This window comes from Photinus pyralis, unplaced genomic scaffold (assembly GCF_008802855.1).
Source record: "Photinus pyralis isolate 1611_PpyrPB1 unplaced genomic scaffold, Ppyr1.3 Ppyr1.4_LG1, whole genome shotgun sequence".
NCBI classification, from domain to species: domain Eukaryota; kingdom Metazoa; phylum Arthropoda; class Insecta; order Coleoptera; family Lampyridae; genus Photinus; species Photinus pyralis.
The window spans coordinates 10837383-10858205 of record NW_022170249.1 but is presented as its reverse complement, the minus strand read 5'-3'; the positions used below and the strand labels follow the sequence as shown (position 1 = coordinate 10858205).

Here is a 20823-nt window from a genome sequence, read left to right as displayed (position 1 = left end):
ACTCGCCCATGTAAATTCGCTTCCCGAAAATTGTCCCCAAATGTGAGGAAACGAAATTAAGGGTGAGGAAATAATCTGCCCAAACCAGTAAATAAGATTTCCCCCAGATATTTCCACTTAATTTCGCCCCTCCTAATCGTCTTCCCCACCAGATCTCCAAGATATATATACCTGTGTCAGTCCAGTGTTTGTAACTTTTGCTTCTACCTTTACCAGTGCCTTTTGCTATTAACCTTCCTAATACCAGGTGGGGCGAATATTCGCCCCAGCATGCCTATTTACGTGGATATTTTTGTTTTTAGTCTACTTACGGGGTTGTCCTCATAGCACATTGTTCTTTACAATCTTAGGAAGCAACTAAACCAAACATGTCTAAATTATTTTTAAAAATAATGAGATTATTATAAAAAAAGCTGAGCGTACTGCATGTGGGGCGAGTAATCGCCCCACGTGGTATTTGGTGTCTGTGATTTGTAATATCATTATTGCCCACAATTATTTCGAAATTTAACGATTATTTAATTACTGATATGGAAATTACACATTCGGGTTGTATATGCAGTTTGGAATTTTGGCCTAATTAGTTTCTATTCATTCAAAGCATCATTAGCGGAAACAATACTAATCTTCTCATTACCTTCCTATTGTATCTACATATACATTTCCGAAAGAAAAGGTGGATTTATTTATAATGATATCTGAAATAATAATTGAAACAATTACCTAATGACCCGGTCATTATATCTCAATGTAAGGTGTATATAAATCATAATACTTCCTTTTCCAAGTTTTATTTGTGCCCTTGGTAGCAAAGTGAAAAGACCACAGAAAGTTTTGAAAGTGTATTTTGAAAATGGCGACAGTTTCGTCAAGAACAAGAAAAATTGTACAGTTGATAGCAGCTGCTCAGAATTCTGGTGAGTAAATTGAAGAAACTATTACTGAATGTGATTGCAAAGTTTGTAATTATTCAAACCTAGTGAATGTTATCAATTTTAGAGGAATATGATAACTGCGTGGACGACGACTTAGACGCGGAGCCTATTGATGATAGTTCAGAAGTGGAGGATAACATAGAAACCATCATAGAAGAAAGGGATGAGATCACCGGCGATTCCACTGATGATGAAGAAATGATGGATATTGACCTACAAGGAGAAGAGATATGGTTCGGTAAAGATGAAACGTTTTGGCTAAAGACACCTCTTGCAAGAAAACGAATTCGGTCAAAAAATGTAATCAGAAGTGCCGCCGGTGTTCACCGTAGCGTACCTCCATCCACAAGTATGATAGAGCTGTTCAAATTGTTTATTTCTGCAGATATTATGCGAGACCTGGTGACTTTTACAAATCAGCGAGGCCGTTTTGAGGTCGAAAACCGCATTAGGGCTGGGAAGACGATGGTTTACAAAGACGTTGACGAAATTGAAATTTACGCATATATTGGATTGCTGATATGCGCTGGTGCGTTGAAGAGTAATCGAGAACCTGTGGGAATGCTATGGCAAGATGACCATTGTTTCAAGAGACCGATATATTCTGCAACAATGCCACGGACCAGATTTTCACAAATAACCAGCTGGATGCGGTTTGATGATAAAGATACGCGGGAACAACGTAGGCAATACGACAAACTGGCACCTATTCGAAACGTGCTTGAAATATTTGTAAATAACTGTCAAAAATACTATAACCCGGGTTCTCATCTTACAATTGATGAACAATTAGTGCCGTTTCGTGGCCGATGCCCCTTTAGAGTATACATGAAAAGTAAACCAGCAAAATATGGAATTAAAATCTGGTGTCTTGCAGATGTTGATACTGCTTATTGCAAGAACTTACAAGTGTATTTGGGGAAACAAGGAAATACTCCGGAACGCGACCAAGGAAGAAGAGTAGTTTTAGATTTGGTATCCGTTCTAAGTCCTGGTCACGGTATTACGACGGATAACTTTTTTACTTCATTGGAATTAGTCGAAGATCTCCTCGACAAAAAAATGACACTATGCGGAACGCTACGAAAGAATAAAACGTGCATTCCTCCTGAGTTTATGCCTACCCGAAAACGTGAAATTTATTCCTCAATTTTTGGATTCCAGCCGGAGATCACAATGGTGTCTTACGTCCCAAAAGTAAACCAAAGTGTTATACTATTATCTTCTGAACATCGAGATTCTGCAATTTCCGAAGGTAGTAAAAGAAAACCAGAGATAATAACACATTACAATGCTACAAAGGGTGCCGTAGATACACTGGATAAGATGATTGCCGAATACACCTGCAATAGACAATCCAAAAGGTGGCCAGCTACGTTATTTATGAACATCATTGACATTGCAGCAGTAAATGCCTTCGTGATGTGGGTTCATCTCAACCCTGAATGGGAACGCCAATATTTGGATAAAAGAAGGATGTTTTTGTTAGAATTGGGCAAACGGCTTGTACAGCCTCACTTACAAAGAAGAATAAGCGATCCAACAATCAAATCTCGTCTAACCATCAACACACGGCAAAATATCAAGAATATATTGGAAGAACTGGGAGATCACCACAATGTACAAGAACCCGAAGAAGACGCAAATCCACCAAAAGTAAAAAGCAAAGGAAGGTGCCATATTTGCCCAAGGAAGAAAGATTGCAAATATCAATCACTATGTCACAAATGTAATAATATTGTGTGTCCATCGCACAGCAATACTATAAAAATATGTAATAAATGTAAATGATTTTTTTAAATTAGAAAAATTTCAATAAAATTATATTTTTTAAATGTTTACATTATTTCTAGTAATAGTTATTACTAAAAACGTTTTCAAAATTATTATATCTCACATTATTCCCTCTTTTATATCATTTTAACATTAATTTTGTATTAAATCTGCAAAAACAACACTGGGGCGACAATTCGCCCCACCTGGTACTAGGTGTTTTAAAATTGACCTGGTATTAGGAAGGTTATAAAATGTCCAATGTATATTCATGAACGAAGATCAGGGAACGTTACATCAAAAACTATAGGAAGTCCTACTCCGTTACAGAGCAACGCCATTACTTAGCAGTGATAACACTCCGGCAGAAATCTTCTTAAATCGGAATTTATGCACAAGATTGGATTTGCTTAAAATGAGATATCCCATCAATAAACGACTCTATCGTAACAACCAAATTACGTCTGGGAGAACGAGTACAATCACGAAACTATAGTTCATCTACACTTTGGGAAAATGGAGCCGTGGTCCAAATATTAGGCCACGGAACAACCATGTACCAAATGTTTCGGAACCAAGCGTTTCTCAAGACAAAACGGTTCACATGCAACCAAATACTAAACAAGTTAAAAACCCGGAACCCATTCCTACCTTACCATTACCGCGACCAGAAATCACTAATTCTGAGTTACAGGCAGACCGACAACACCCACCACCAAGCGTAGGTGAACCTCCCAACCTTCTACCAAAGACAGATCAGCCCTATGACCGATCGAGTAGGCCTGTTTCTCCATATCCACTCCATTTGTTGATGGTCCAGTAATTTCACAAGCAATTACTTGTTTCGAGTGAGTTGTCACTCCACGAAGAAGCACACTGATAAAAAACGGTCGAAAAATTTGTAACATAAGTGGCGCAACCCAGAACTCTTACGAAGTAATACAACTAATAATTTTTTTTTTATTTTAAATTTTATCTGTGTGTACTTTTTCAAAAGTTACCAATCTACATTATTGTTCTATATTGTTTACTACCCCATTAAAGACTCGCGCACATGTACAGCAAATTTAATCTATGTTTGACGTTGCAAAGTTTATTACTTGTTGTAATTAAACCTAGAGGTTAAGTGGAAGAGCAGCATTCGCTGAACTTCGCCTCTACATATTTTTGTATCACAAAGAACTCTTTTTACTGCAATAAAGGCACTATTATTATTATTATTATTAAAAGAACTACTAATTTCAATACGAGCTACAACACTTTTTCCTCCTTAATATAGTGCCTACAAATCTAAACGCTTAGGCGCATTTCTGATTAATACTACTTGTTCTACATTTCCACCATTTTCAAAAGTACTACCTACTATCGCCACAATTTTCTACAGTGCTGGTACAATTACGAGTGGCAGCTACTCGAATAGGCGCCTATTGAGATTCTGGGAACTTTGCCTGTTGCATCCCCAAACAATTGTTGGCCCTTACCCCCAAAAATATTTCACAACTCGTATCACAACAATTTCAAAATATACCTATCTATCTTTAAGTACTAAGTAGTACTAATAACCATAGCAGTTGTGAGTTGATGCGTATGTAGGGATAACTAACTATGATAACCCTGCGCCAAATCAAGAGTTGAGTAGTACTTTTTGCCCGCTAACTTGTCCAATAAGTCCGCTATAAGAGGTAAAGGGTACCTATCCTTCACCGTTATCGCATTCAGCGCCCGATAGTCCACGCACATGCGTACTTCGCGTGTCTTCTTAGGTACAAGCACTATGGGACTCGCATACTCCGACTGAGACTCCCTTATTACGCCAGCCTCCAACAACTCTTGCACCTTCTCCCGCACTATCGCCCTCTCTGCATACGCCAGCCGGTACCGCCGATAGTGTACCGGAACGTCGGTCGTTAGCCTAACCTTAATCTCCCCCAAATGGGTCAGACCAAGATCTAGATCGCCCGCAGAAAAGCAGTCGCTCTCGCCCGCAATACCTCGAATAGTTTTGCCTTTGGATTCCCATCCACTCCGCCAACGTTCACACCTGCCAAATCATCAACACACACCGCCTGTATATTCACCTGTATATCGCGATCCTCCAGGTACTACTCCGCCCTCGCCAGTAATTGCCCCTTCTTCCACTGCAGGAAATGGTCACTGTAGTTGACGATGGTCACCATATCTGGACGATCGGTTGCAACAAACGCTTTGTCCATGTAATGATATAATTGTATACCGCCGTGCATACTCGCACGTGGTGGGCATATGAAATCTACCGCCAAGCGGACTTCAACTCGCTCAGGTCTCTCCGCTTCCAAGGCGAGTCGCCCTAGGAAAACGCTGACATCGCTTTCGTCCGTGATCAACGCCTTGCCACCCCGTACCACCATCTTCACCAGGGGTGTTAAAGGCCGCCTGCCCTATCAGCAATTCGATCAGCGCCATTTCGACATCGGCCACCAACGCCTTAATGTCCAACTCCACGCTATCGAGAGTTGCCTTGAACCACGCCTCTCCAAGTGGCACGGCTTGGCCGCCCCCAAAACCCTTTAGCACCGACGCCTTCGTCTCTTACTCAGCGCCAATCGCCTAGCCGCCGCAAGCGTAAGAATAGACTGCTCGCTCCCCGTATCAATATATGCATTTACAGGACGATCGCCCACATACGCCACCTTAGCAAAGGTATCGGTGGTCTTTAATAAAAGACTTACCTTATGGGGTGCAGCCGCGCTACCGGTCGCCGGTCTCTTGGGACACGTCGTCCACTCATGGTCCACCGATCCACACTGTCTGCAGCGCTCTTTCCTCTCCATTGGTCAATCTGTGCTGAGGTGGGTTGAATACTACTGGCAGTTGTAGCACCGCACCAATTTCGCTGCCGTTGCTCGCGGTGAATGCGACCTTTTCGGTGGCCTATCCGTTCCGCCCAACCTCTGCTTGACCGCCGCAGAGCTAGAGGGTTTGACTGCCGTCGCCCCCTTTGTAGCTTTCCAACCACGCCAAAAAGCTATTGTACAGTGCTTCTGGAGTGGTACACCTCGCCGCGTACGCGTTTGCCCTATACGCCTCGGGCAGCCCATGAACTAGAGAAGAGACTGCATTCTCGCCTGAAATACCGACTCTTGCGCAAAGCGCCAACCTATCTCGATAATATTCTGTCGTGGTCTCGTTGGCGCGTTTACGCCTGAATGCCAACTCCTCTTGTGGGGTTGGGATTATTTAGTAATAAATGAAGGCATTTGGGGAAGAGAGTTTATTTCTAACTTAACTGGTTCGATGCAAGTTTTACACTCTCTGATTAGCAATCGTCGTCAAACCCGATGACCTGTCAAGTTAATGTCTGCGAGCTTGCCTACCTTGCTACTTACTTCTCTACATTGCTGTAATAGCCAATTTCATTACATATCGGCGGATATCCTGGATATTGTCTTTTACACAATCATACAGTTTAACAACCTCATATTATTACACTACATCTCCCCCGGGAAGAAAAAAAAATTTTTTTTTGGTTGTTTTGAAATTCAAACCTTAAACAATTTTTTTTTCCTTCCTGAATTGTAAACTATAAATGGAATAAATTCTTAACACACAGAAATCTTATAATTAACATTATAATTTGTAATTAAACACATCATTGATAACATTTGTGGGTAATTTTGCTAATTTACCAAACACTAATTCGTAGGGACTGTATTTAGTTGAAGTATGTTTCTTCGTGTTATACGAAAAACACCAAATTGGAAGCCAACTGTTCCAAGAATTTTTTACGTTGCGGTTTATATGCGCAAATAAGCTGCTAAACTTTTATGTGAATTTTCGAGACCTATAGTTTCATGGTGATAATCTGGTGAAGTTAATTTTTTGATGTTCAAAATTTTACGCGTTTCGGAAAATATTTCTGATATAAATTCTCCACCTTGAGCAGCTGGCAGCTACTCGAATAGGCGCCTATTGAGATTTTGGGATAAGAATTTTGCCTGTTGCCTCCCCAAACAATTGTTGGCCCTTACCCCCAAAAATATTTCACAACTCGTGTCACAACAATTTCAAAATATACCTACCTACCTTTAAGTACTAAGTAGTACTAATAACCATAGCAGTTGTGAGTTGATAGGTATGTAGGGATAGACGTGGTTCCTAGATCTCGAGCCACAGCTAACTAAATAAACAATGGCGTTTGACGTAAGTATAGAGCGTATAATGCCCATAATACATAATGATAAGTAAAGGTATACAACACATTTTGACATTTCCAAAAACAAATCATGCAAATAATTCAAATTATAAAGGTATTTTAGGGCTTTTCAAGGAATAGCGAATTGGAGAAGACTGCGTATTTATTCTCTTGGAGAATTCGTTTTTGAACGCTATTATATATGACCGATGCGTTGTCATATCCTTGACCACGATAGTTTTGAAGATCGATTTCATCTTTCTTCAATTTTTCAATTGTGTAATTTGCCAAATCTGCAGACTTCTTTTTTTGTACAAGTATGAAATCAAGGAAGCGCTCTTCTATTGTTACTTCACCATTATCGTGTATATTTTTACATATCTAATTATTTGACACATTTGTTCTTGATGTGATATATTTGGGGTGCAGTCCAAGAGAATCGAAAAATATTTAGCATCATTTACTTCAGATATTATTTTTCGTCTCACAACAGATCCAAAAAGAGAAATAAATTCATTTTGAATGTCATGCGATACGTAGTTGCACGGGGATGCTCTTTGATGGATGAAATATAGGACGCCATTACAGGATTATAATGACTGATAAGCTCAACCAAACCAAGAAATATACCACTTCTGTCTTCACCAATTTGTTCACGATGACCGCGCAGGCCTAGATTATGTGTAGCACAGAACATGATTACATCGAGGTAAATACGAAGAATTTCTCTCCATTTTTCTTTTTCTGTTCGAATTTGATTTAGAAGGGCGTTATCGTAGGTAATTGCACAAGTGCATCAAAATTACCGATAATTTTTTTGAAAGCATGTTGTCTAAAAACTGCATGAGTTTATTTTCATATTTTGGCGAAAGAGCCCGACAGCGAAGGTGGAGGGCTCTTTCAACAAAATATGAAAATGACCGAATGCAGTTTTTTTACTGACACAAATATGAAAATGACATGCAGTTTTTAGACAACATGCTTGAAAAAAAATTATCAGGTTTATTTTGATAGACAAGTGTAATTTAGGGGAATATTTCCCTTATATGTCATAAATGCCATATGAGGTGTGCAATTATCGCTCAATTACAGCGAATATTTCCCTCATATGTCATAAATGCCATATGAGGTGTGCAATTATCGCTCAATTACAGCGATAATTGCACTGTAGAAAGCGAAAGAGCCCTGCGATAATTGCACTGTCCATATCCCTGGCAACTGGCAACTCCTTTGGACAATGTCACAATACACCGACAATTTATAAGTAGGTAACGTCAGTTTGACAAGTAGGTAATGCTTGTTCGGGAAATATTCAATCAAATTTTTACCAAACTTCACCTGTTTCCATTTAGTATAATTCTGAAGGTGATTATGGGAGTTCTCGTGTGTTGGAATAATTGGGTTAAGGTGCTGCAAGTCTGAAAATCCTTTAGTTTTACTCATTAAAGGACCAACATTATCACTATTGCTTTTAAAAAAAAGAATGCATGGAAAGCAAAATAAACATTTGCTTTCAGATCCATATACCAGCCAATCTCTTTCAACTCTTTCTGCATTCGGCAAAATTTTATTGTTTTTTTTTGTATGAGTTGGTCGACGAGATCCACTTCTATTTTAGTGTGGTTGTAAAATGTTACCAGCTCGGGTTTTTGCTTTTCTTTAGTATCTTTAGCAATAGTGTCATTATGATGCATGCTGGAAACTACCAGAACGGCCTTATTTTTGTGAGAGCAATATGATAGTAACGTGCAGTCTTTTTGGAAACCAAATAATGTTGAATATTGTTCTCTAGACTTATTCGGAAGAAAGGCAACTGGGATTTCTTTTTTATTTTTTCGCATAGTCCCAACATAGGTCACTTTTTTTTACCAACAGTTCCTTGACCAAATCAACGCTTGTAAACCAGTTATCTCCCGTTAGGTTTGTGTTAGTCCCTTTTATGGGCTCAATCATCCTAAGTACAACATCCTTAGCGCTATTGCTTTGAAAATATGGTCCAGGAGGTTGAGTTCCAACATATGTTTCTAAATTAACTGTATATGCCGTTTTAACGTCCACCAACGCAAATGTTTTTATTCCGTACCTACTTGGTTTATTAGGCATCGTAATAAAAACCGAAAGTGCTGTTCACTCATGGTTAGATAACAAGACTAGTCCATTGCCTTTGGAATTGTCTCACAGTTTGTGCACATTTTTCCGCGAAATACGTAAACTGCCAATCAAGTATAACAAGCCAATGAAAGCCTTTATTTCCACTTTATCTGGTGATCGAGCGTCCCGGTCCCTGGCAAAATTTTTTCTTACTTCTTCAATGTATATATTTGTAGAAGATATAATCATCCTCAGCACAATATCCCCAATAAACAGGTTTATGGCATCCATTTCAGTTTTCGTTTGTTTGGCTAACCCTTTAGAACCCGGTGCGTGAAGTACAATGTTATGAGCACGCGTTCTCGTATTTTTAGGACAGTGACTTTTATACCACTTCGATGTATTGTCTTTACCAATCCGGCACTCCTTTTTTTTTCCCATCGTTCCTCGAAATGGGGGTTGAAATATATTATGTTATCAAAAATCTCTAAACCTTCCCCATATAGTTCCCCATATAGTTTTATTCTTATAATTATAATTATATTCTTATAAAATTATATGGGGAAGGTTTAGAGATTTTTGATAACATAATATACCGGCACTCCTTATTTGTATGACCTTCATCATCACTGTCACTTTCATCATCACTGTCACTATCAGAAAGTTCCTGTTCAGTATCAGAGTTGTGATCACTAACAAGTATAATATCTTCTTCGTGTTTGTCACTCTCGTCCATATCACTTAATTCTTCGCGAACGTTATCGTCTGAATCCAATCCCTCAAGCCATTTTTTCCACACATTCGGATCGAAACTGTATTCATTTCTTCTACTTCCGGATTGAACCATCTTCTTTAAATGAACTAATTGGTAAAAATAAGTACAATATAGAAATTATCTAAACCTTGTTGCTACTTACTCCGTGTAATTGCAATTCAACGGTGAAAAACTTAACACAAACACTGTTACACATGTAACGCCCCGTGTATATTCATTAGGTAGATTAGATAGTTTAAATTGTTTTTCTACAATCGATATCCAAAGTAGGCATTTGCGCTCGTATTTGACAGCGCAAACGTCATCTTTTTCGAGGAATGTCACTTTGTCGCTTATAAGCGACAAAATAGAAAAAACGCTCGCTCTCCCAATTATTAACTATAAATCAAATATGCATTGCTCAGAGTATCCAATGACAACGAGTAAATGACATCTTTCATTTGGGCATAAGATTAAAATGATTTGAGTGAAAAATTTAAATTTTTGGAAATATGTGAACTGCTCGATGTAGAAAAAACCTTGTGTGAAATTCGAGCGCAAATTGATTGTCGATTTCAAGAGATTGCCGCGCTCCTTCGTCGCGCGTCAACTGTCTTTTTCAATCGACAATATATCATTTTGCGCTCTTACTACACAAATAGCTATTTTTGTTTTAGATCAATTTAGTAGGTACTGTAGCGTAGGTTAGAATATATAGATTTTACGGTGTTCGAATTAAAAGGGTCCGGCAGTAAGATCACACGTGTTTCCACCGGTCATGGGACAGTACGTTAAAACCAATACGACCACATAAACAACCCCGTCTCAGCATTTCTGACTAAATCGACCTGAACCAAAAATATAAAGTGTCAGATCTAGGCGGGCATATATTAGACCTTGCTATTGGGGGCGTCAAGAGATCCTTTGTCGCTTAATTCATTCTATAATTTTTGGCTGCTATTTATTACCAAAACTAACAGGGCTCATTTATACTACGTCCCATATACAGGGTGGTGACTTGCGTAACGCATCATAGGGATTTCAATGTAAAATTCATAACATGCGATTATTGGCTCCCCAAATTATTTTAGAGCAAACATGTATTAAGGTTTTTTGTAGAAAAAAATTTTTTACGTCAATCAACCGTATTAGTTTTCAATTTTTTGCATAATAAAGACGGAAAATTGGAAAAATAAAACCCGCATCTTTTTCAATAATCTGTGATGCCATGGAATTTTATAATAGAAAAACTACGCCAATATCCGTCATGCCATGGAATGTCTGCTATAAAACAAATCAAATTCTATCAAAAAGTATTATATTTAGAACAGCGAATTCAACATAAAGAAAGACCAAATTACTAAAAACGGTTTCCTAATATAACAATTTACAATAAATGTTCGAATAAGTCACCATTAACTGCAATACAGTAACCAAGTCGATCATAAAAGCCATTTCGAACTGCTGCTAATTGATAACTGGATATCTTTTTGTTTAAAAAAATTCCATGGCATCGCAGATTATTGAAAAAGATGGGGGTTTTATTTTCCAATTTTCCGTCTTTATTATGCAAAAAATTGAAAACTAATAGGGTTGATTGACGTAAAAAATTTTTTCCTACAAAAAACCTTAATACATTTTTACTCTAAAATAATTTGGGGAGCCAACAATCGCATGTTATGAATTTTACATTGAAATCCCTATGATGCGTTACGCAAGTCACCACCCTGTATAATTCGAATCGAATCGTATCGATCGCTAACAGCGGCGATTCCTGGAAAAGGGTTTTTTTTTCGTGGTAAAGCGAACGGGGGAATTGTAATTTAATTCAAACCAATCAGGGCGATTCGACCTGAAAGCATTCAAATTTAATTGGAGATTTTGGGGCGCGTTGTAAAACTCGGGCGTGTCAAAAAGGAGATCACAGGTGAATAGTTTTGAAGGAATCAAGAGGAGAATTATCGCGGATATCGTGGAAGTTACCACGCCGCCAATAATATCTTTTTTTGCGTAATTTTTCCGGTGAAGTACAGACGCCGGGAACTATTTTGTGAGTGTTAGAAAGTGGCACATCGCGAAGGCGCTACCCTGTACCGAAATTAAAATTGTTAAGTTCCGCGTCCGGCAAAGGGTTTTGTACGGGTCGGGTTATAAATAATTGGCTTAAGAAGTGCTTAGTAAAGGGCGGTCGGTACGGAGAGAATCGGCGAATTTAGTGCGGTAAAGGTGCTTACTGGAAATCATTCCGCGCAGAGGGAATAATTTTCAACTTTGTCCACGAACCACCGGGGTAATCACTATTGCTTGCCCATAATAACATCGACGATAGGCAGTACATCAGTAGGGCACCGTAACCAAACGACGCGACGGGCCAAGAAGATAACCCGAGTTAAGAAGTCAACCCATTCGCTGATCCAAACGACAGAATTTGCCCTTTTGCCAGGTTAGTTATAAGTTTGTCATTAAGTTAAGTTCATATTTGTAGATTTATGTATGATTAGGTATGTGTAATATTTGTCTTAAATAGTGTCGTTAATAGGTCGCTTTTGCATTAGAATAAGAATGTCAACGGTAGGGTGGCCACCTATTTTTTCATCATTAGGAGGTATTTCTAGCCAATAGAGTTTTTTGTACGAAATCCTGAAAAGGAAAGGCGAAGCCGGTGACCAATTCGAATTTTAATTGTTAGTCAATATACTAGTTAACTGATTGCCTAGTGTTTGTTTTATGGACAAGTAGATATACCTACCCACAAGGAATTTAAAGCAGTTAGTACGACCCCCCGGGAGAGGTTTGCAGTAAGCATCCCTGAAAGCAAGAGGGATTGTGGTTTATCTGAGCTAGTCGATGGTAATAAATAAGTAATTTGTTGCATCCCACTAAATCTGACAAAAGAATGCAAAATTTGAATTCAAAGTCACCATAAAGAGTTACAACCCTTTCTGGGAAATAAGCCCAAAAACAAACAAACCGTTACACACAAATGGTCGGGTGGATGACAATAGTCATCCAACTCACTTTGACTGCTAATGACACTACTGTACTAACAGCACTGCAATAACGGTATAATGTTAACCCTGTCTTCTCCCCACCTTTACTGAAAGGTATTGAAAGTCGCGCAGGCTCAATCGATTTTGCACGAGTTATAGGCGGTATTAAAAATGACTGGATGACCATTGTCATCCACGCGACTAACGTAGGGTTAATGGTGAATTAAAGTAAGCAAATGGTAAGAAAGGTTGAAAGTACTGACGCTAATTTTGTCGATTAGAGCCAGTTGTACAGTGATTGTCGATTTAAACTTGTTTGCATTGTATGACGTGGTGAAGAAATACGTTTTGAATGCAAATTTGTTAATTCCTTGACCACGTTTAAGTATTTAGTTATGCTTGTGCAACGGGGCTCAACCATAATTGTTTGAATCATGCTAACATACGTTTCAGTAATTGTAGCATGTCCAAACTCAGAAATTGCCACGGTGGTTAAAGATCGTAGGCAATACAGCATTAGTGACCTCCAAAAAAATTATGATTCAGAAAAAACATTTCGAGTTACTTGTGAACCTAGTACTAGTTTGAGCAGTCGTTTGCAAAAATATGATGATTTCCACTCCAGATAGTACTATGTTTGATGCAGACGATGAAACAATTTCTGTTGCTTCCAAACCTAGCACTAGTTTTAGTAGTAACTTTCCGTTTTCATCACAATGTTCATTATTAAGAAATGCCTTAATCAGGCAGCTATCGATCCCATTTAATATGCAATTGGCATCGATTGTTTTAATTAACAAAGAGGAAGAATTCTACAACAACAACATTTGCGTAAATCTGGAAGAAGCAGTGAATTTAGCTGTTGTAACAATCGGTCAACACAATAATTTATGGCACGAAGCTCGTAAAAATCGGATTACTGCAAGCAAATGTAAATGAATTATTTACCTACTGCCACAATAAAAATGTTGATTTTATTTCCAAACTAAATAAAATGATCTACCAGCCATTTTTGGGGAATACATTTACAGAATATGGAAATCGCTGTGAAGAATTTGCAGTTAAATTGTATGAACAGTGAAAGTTCATAAATGGGCTTTAATTGTACGTCCAGGATTACCATGGTTGGGATTCAGTCCTGATGGTTTAATTTTTGAAGACAATAACAACCAAAATACTTGAAATAAAATGACCCATAAAAGGATCTGTTAAAGGCGCAGAAACATTATTTAAGGATAATGACATCAAGCATTATGGGCAAGTTCAAATGGGCATGGGTTTGCTTCAGAACTGTTCATTTGATGATACCTTCAAATGTGTGAAAGTTGAGTTTGATGAACAGTTTTTTAATAAATTGGTGGGGGCATTACATTTTGTATTTTTGGTGTTTTATATTAGTTTACTTACCAAATCAACATAATGTGAACAATACTTACATATAATTAGTTATATTTACCTTGTTTCTATTGCAAATATAAAAATCTTGCCCACTAACTATTTTATATTGTTCATTCGTAAACAATTAGGCGTGTGATATGTATTTCACTCTTTAATGATGCCATGCATTTATTTCTTGATTTAGTGTAATGTGTTGTTGGGTGACTTAGGTATTTACTGAGATCTCACTATAAATTTGTTTTTATGAATGACTCAGGGGTTTTTCGATAGGTTAGTTTTTGAATATCATTCATTAAAATAACAATTTTGTGTAATGAGATAGTTAGGTGCATTTGATTGATTCAGCATAATATCCTAAAAGTAAAAAAAATCTTATTTTTAAAATAATAATGTAATTTCTTATCAACTTAGTTTAAAAATATTTATCATTGTATTTAACTTAATTAAACAAATTAAACACTTATATGTAGGTTTTTTCATTTAAAATAGGTTCTGACAAATTAACAAGAGCACAAATAATGATCTGCATGATTGCATCAATATGCGTTGTAGCAATTTGAAATAGTGTGTAGGGTAGGTAGTAGATAGTTAGGGTAGTTCAGGTTAGAGCTGTATGATATTTTGCATAGTTTTAGGCAAATTTAACACTAGATTTAACAATTTAGTTATCATAAGGTCATTTCCCACTTGGAAATTCTTGGGATATCAATTTTGGGAAAAACGGATATTTTTCGAAGGAGAGTGGATTGGGTTAGCTTTTCGTGCGGCTAGAGAGATAGAGAATTATAATTATTGGAATTCACTGTTTATCAGGATTTATCTCCTAGCTCGTGTATCTGATACTGGTTGGCTGATCGAATTGATGGTATAGTTGGGAATCAGTATAAGTAGTTTGTTTTATCAGATTTGAAGCAGCCTGAAGGTAAATTTAATTACAACTTTTCTAAATTATTAAAGCTATCATTTACAGAGAATACCAATTGGGAATTTGATTAGTGTATATAGTTAGGAAACAACGTCGAATTAGAATATTAGGATGGTAGTCATAAGTTTGTGGTAAGATAAATAATTGATAGGTAGTGTAGTATTAAAACTTTGTAATTTGTAGTTTAGAACATTGCGGACGAGTTGCAAGCTATAACATCTAGGTAAGAATTAGGTATCTCTTAAGCTAGATATAGAGTATCTCATAACTTTCAGCTTTTTTTGTTCCGCTGCCTAAAATCTGGCACTTACTGGTACCTTACCTTGCTGCATCTGCGTTTGTTCTGAAATAAAGTGGGAGAATAAAAATTAATTAATCATAATTAACCTGTATTTGCATACTTACAATTTTTGTGGCTTTGAGTTGATGAACCCTCTTCAAGGGTTATGTAAACTGAAATCAAAAGAGTTAATTCTTACCATTTAATTACAAATAATTACATTCATGATAATACTTACCTGTGAAGGAAAATTCGTTTTGTTCTCAGTTGGGAGGTCTATCTGTACTAACCTCTATTTGGCCCAAATATAAACAGGGTGCGGGGGCTAGCTAGCGAATCCAGAACCCGTATTAATTACCGTAGTAAGATATTGTTGACACTGTTGATTTTTGCGGTGTGGACGAATTAATCCTATTAGTTTTTTTCCTTTATTATTGTTACCGTGCTTCACACCACAATTATAATTTGTAGTTACATACTAGGTAATCATATTTAATTTTAAATCGAAATACAGACGTATTAAATTCCTCTCTGCCACAATACCTAGTTTTTTTACACCTTCATTATGCTATGCTTGGAAGAGCCTATCCTCCTTGATCAAGAGGATTTATTACCTCGCTAGATCTGGCGCCCTTAAGATTTGAGTTTTGTAGTAGCAAGTTTTCCTGGCAGAATACCGAACTTTACGTCCCTCACGTTGAATGTTAGCCGGCTACTGAGTATAAATCCAAGTTTAGTAGTGAATTTGTATTCTCCTAATCAGATAGTAATTTTATTTCGCAGCAGCGTTACAATACTTATGGATAAGGTATTTTGTAGGATACGAAAATTTTTCAATCTTTGAATTGTACGTTCAACATGAACTCTCGCTCTTGCTATTTCAGCATGCGTGTAGCATCTTTATTTGAATATTTCCCTCATGTCATAAATGCCATATGAGGTGTGCAATTATCGCTCAATTACAGCGATAATTGCACTGTAGAAAGCGAAAGAGCCCTGCGATAATGGGGTCATCCCGCCTTCATTTTTTATTTCTGATCCACAAAGTACATTAAAAATAAAAAGACACGTGTGTCCTCAATTTTTATTTGCGAGTAAAATAAACCCAAAATAAATTATTGAAAAGCTGTGTTTTTAGTCCGAATTTGAAACGCTTCAGACTAAATACGTCACAAACCTACAACCAATCACGTAGAAGTGAGCTGGCAATCTTACGCGAGGGTCTGACGTTTGTCACATTTGACGTTTTGAGAGGGATGTTTAACTGCATCTAGCACGAAAGTGACAAGTGCCTGTGACAGATGACGCAAGTTATAAATGCCATTCTCCTGCAATATTGCCAAGTCGTTATGTCATCTGAATGGTTCTAGGAGCTGATTGGTCGGGCTTATTACGTCACAGAGCCCGCCACAATCATATCGTTTTGAATAAACCTTTAAAACCGCACATGTTCATTATTTTTTTGCTAATCAGCCTCTATTTTTAAATAAACTTTTACTGTCCAAAAAAATGTTTTATGGTTTCAGGTACACGCTTATTAAATTAGAACTGCGGAATTCAACTACACTGTAAACCCCCATTGCACTGTCCATATCCATGGCAACTGGCAACGCCTTTGGACAATTTCACAATACACCGACAATTTATAAGTAGGTAACGTCAGTTTGACAAGTAATGCTTGTTCGGGAAATATTCATATATAATACCATAAGTAGTCGAAGTATTGTCGAATATTTTTGAGGTGCTGTCACGAATGCTAGTTACGCTGATTAATACCACGAGCGCTTGCGCGAGTGGTATTAAAAAGCGTAACTAGCATGAGTGGAACAGCAGCTCAAAAATAATCTACAAATACTTCGACTACGAATGGTATTCGGAGGACTATTCAATGAATCAAAAGAAAAATTAAGCATAATTACCCACGCGAATGTATTTCCATGACAACAATAAACGTCAAAATAAATTACGGAAGTTGCTTTTCATTTTGCTATCGATTCTATTCGAACTTTTGTGCTCCAAGCTAATTCGTTATGAGTGATTAAATTAAAAGATGTGGTGATAAGTGGGTTGTCGAAATTGATTAACAAACTAAGAAGAATGTTCCGGTTAATACGACAAAATTTCGCGACATTTCACTGGTGGAAGTTTGACAAATGTCATTGAATAATCGCATTGAATTGTCGCTGAAATACCACACGTGAAATTATCGCTGAAATACCACACGTGCAATTATCACTATAATTCGTTCCCATTGGCGCAGCAATTTGAAATCGAGACATTTCACTGGTTGAAATGTGACAAATGTTAGATGAATTGAATAGTCCCCTAAATTACACTCGTGCATCAAAATAAACCTGATAATTTTTTATTCAAGCATGTTGTCAGTAAAAAACTGCATTCGGTCATTTTCATATTTTGTTAAAACAGCCCTCCACCTTCGGTGTCGGGCTCTTTCGCCAAAATATGAAAATAAACTCATGCAGTTTTTAGACAACATGCTTTCAAAAAAATTATCGGTAATTTTGATGCACTTGTGCAATTTAACCCTGACGTGCACCCAAGCACTTTAAAGGGGGAAGTTAAAGCCAGTATGAAAAAACGAAATTATGCGGTTGAGGTTAGTTTATTTGTTTATTTTTACTTTATAAAAATGTTGATTTTGTAGATATTAATGGATTTAGACGATGGCATTGTACAAGCATCCTGTACATGTCCTCGAGGACAAGCAATCTGCCACCACATGGCTGCATTAGCCATACATGGACATCACAACATAAGCATTACAGATAAAATCTGTGCATGGAATGCCCCAAAAACTAATTTGGAGTCCATCACAAGGTTACAGGATGTTGTGACTAAATCGGTGCAAAGAGTGACCAGAAGGGATGTTACTGCTGACGAAATCGATAAGTTCAAAGCACAGTTGGGATTTGGGAATGCTGTGGGATATGTGTGGTTATTGAGGCCGGAGCCTTCGGAAGATGCTCACATAATTCCCAGTATTGAAAACATTCTGTTATCAGAAGACTATTTGCAAGCTGCAGAAAAAACTTTGTTTCTGCAAGAAAAAGTTAGAGTTGATGATTATACCATCGAAAAGGTCGCCAAACTTACCGTTGGACAAAGCAGCAACGAAAGGTGGTTAATATGCAGGAAACATCGATTAACCAGCAGCAAATTTGGAGCAATCATATCAGCATGTAAACGAAATCGCTATCCAAAATCACTGTTTACGAACTTATCAGAAGGCTATGACTTAAGTGGTGTGCAAGCAGTGCAGTGGGGCCGTGAAAATGAACCAATTGCAATTATGTTTTTTGAATCGGTTACAGAATTAACAGTGGAACCCACAGGTTTATGGATGCACGAATGTGGGTATTTAGGCAGTAGTCCTGATGGATTGGTTAGCGAAAGATGTATTATTGAAGTGAAATGTCCTTTCAAATATAGAAATATATCTTTAAAAGATAGTTTAAGTCAGGAAAAAGGATATATAATAAGTTACATCAATAATGAGGTTGTAATTAATCGTAATCATGCATATTACCACCAAATTCAAGGTACCTTGCACATTACTAATCGTGACATGTGTTACTTAGTAATTTGGACGCCAATGGAACAGGAAATTGTTCGAATTTGTCGTGATGATAGTTGGGCAGAAAATATAAATATTATTCAAACATTTTATTTTTCAAAATATCTTCCGTATATTATGTAAATATTTAATGTAAATATAAAATGTATAAATGTTTGTTATTATATGATACAATCTAGTACTTCTATACTAATGAAATAATCACACTACACTATGGTTACAAACTTATTCTGTATAAAATTGCTCCACCTCCTTAATTAATGGATATTGTAGATTGGTAAGTGCTGCAACTACTTGAAATATGGCATCTGCATGTGGAAGTAATGTTTGTGGTATAAAAGATAAAATATTGTACACTTTCATACGCCTTATTGCTCGCTCCACATGGATTCTTGCACGGGCAATCCGTTCAGTTTGTCTAACTTGCTCACTTGTGAACTGGGGCGTGGTTAAAAATGGTGGGATATTCATATGAACTCCCTCTGGCAGAATGTCTTTTATTAAGAATCCCTTATCTGCTAGGATTAAGTCCCCTGGTTCTAATTGCTGTAATATACCACAATCGAGCACAATTTTTTTCTCACTGACAGACCCTCCACATAAATTTGACACATACGTGATGACCCCATTTGGAGCTACGCCAACTAACCCCTTCCACGTATTTTTATGTTTATAAGAGCTATATGTCCCTTTTTGTAATGACATGCTTTTACGTGATGTGGAAGTATATATTTCAGTACAATCTAAGATTATTTTGCAATTAGTAAAAGAGCTAAAACAATTTGGGCTACAAAGTTGATTTTTTTTCCTTGAGGGAATGTTGTGCATCAGCTGCTTAAATAAGATTTCGTGCAATATGTGTATCCAGGTTGCAACGACATTTGATACAGTTGCTCGCGAAACATTGAAGCGAACACCCAAGTCTTCGTGAGAAAAGTTCTGCCTTAATTTCATAAGGGCCATCAAAAGTTGATCTTGTTTGTTTAACTTTTCCACTTTCCACGGCAAAACATAATTAAATGGAATATTCTCCAATAATTCATATAGAGCTAAGAAGATTCTTGCTGTTGGAAGCCCTGTATATAATAGAACAAGATGATCTCGATCCTTAATGATATTGAAACTAAATTGTTCTCGTACGGACTGAAGTTGTTTTGTCGTTTCTAGTAAATCCTGCCTCAAGAAATAATTTTCTGCATCCGTAGCAGCTAATAAAGGAAAGTCCTCTTCTTTTGATGTTGAAGGTTGTAAGTCCACATCACTAGTTGCTACACTATATACAGTATGCACATTACTTTCATACTACAAATTTAATAATAGCTACCTTGTACTTGTAGTAGAATCCGCAGTTAAGCGATTAATTCTTGTTCTCTTTTCCGGACTACTGAATGTCATTTTCTTTTTAATATTATGTAAAAATATTGTAGGTCCATTTTCCTTATTTCCACCTTCAAAATGGCAACTGCAAATGTATGCACCATTACCTGGTTCTTCTTTCCGCCTACAATATAATTAGTTAAATACACCCATTTTGGTAATTCTTACACTCTCACCTTAACAACTTTTTCCATCGATTTCGTGTTTTGGCATCTTTGGGAAATCTGAAAAAGTGGCACTTTTCTCGTACATTATAATGTTTACAGTCAGGGGCCCAGCACATAACCATCGCTTTCAGCTGTCCCACCACTTCGGCAGTCAATGTTACACCTTGTACTAATTAACAATGCACTACTACAAACAGGACACTTCACTAAATGTTGTATAAATTATACTAGTACGACTAAAAACTATTTATGTGTCTTTTTTGCACAAAAATAATAAACAGGAATAGAAAGATATAACTTATAGCAAATACAGGAACAGCTGATCTTGTTTAGATTCATTACATTTGACAGCAAGAAATGTGACGTC

The 20823-nt window shown here is 37.2% G+C and overlaps 1 protein-coding gene and 1 long non-coding RNA gene across 2 annotated transcripts; one reads left to right on the top strand and one right to left on the bottom strand.

The window, feature by feature from the left end:
• Positions 1-630: 630 nt before the first annotated feature.
• Positions 631-3531, top strand: LOC116172936 (piggyBac transposable element-derived protein 4-like). The gene is made up of 3 exons (XM_031490250.1): positions 631-917; positions 1000-2591; positions 3403-3531. The coding sequence occupies exons 1-3, from the start codon at positions 854-856 to the stop codon at positions 3529-3531; spliced, it is 1785 nt and encodes a 594-aa protein (XP_031346110.1). The 5' UTR covers positions 631-853.
• Positions 3532-15192: 11661 nt separating this feature from the next.
• LOC116169041 lies at positions 15193-16219 on the bottom strand. Its single transcript, XR_004144895.1, has 2 exons — positions 15443-16219; positions 15193-15380 (listed from the first exon to the last, which is right to left on the bottom strand). It is a non-coding gene; the product is annotated as an uncharacterized LOC116169041 (long non-coding RNA).
• Between the last annotated feature and the right edge of the window lie 4604 nt (positions 16220-20823).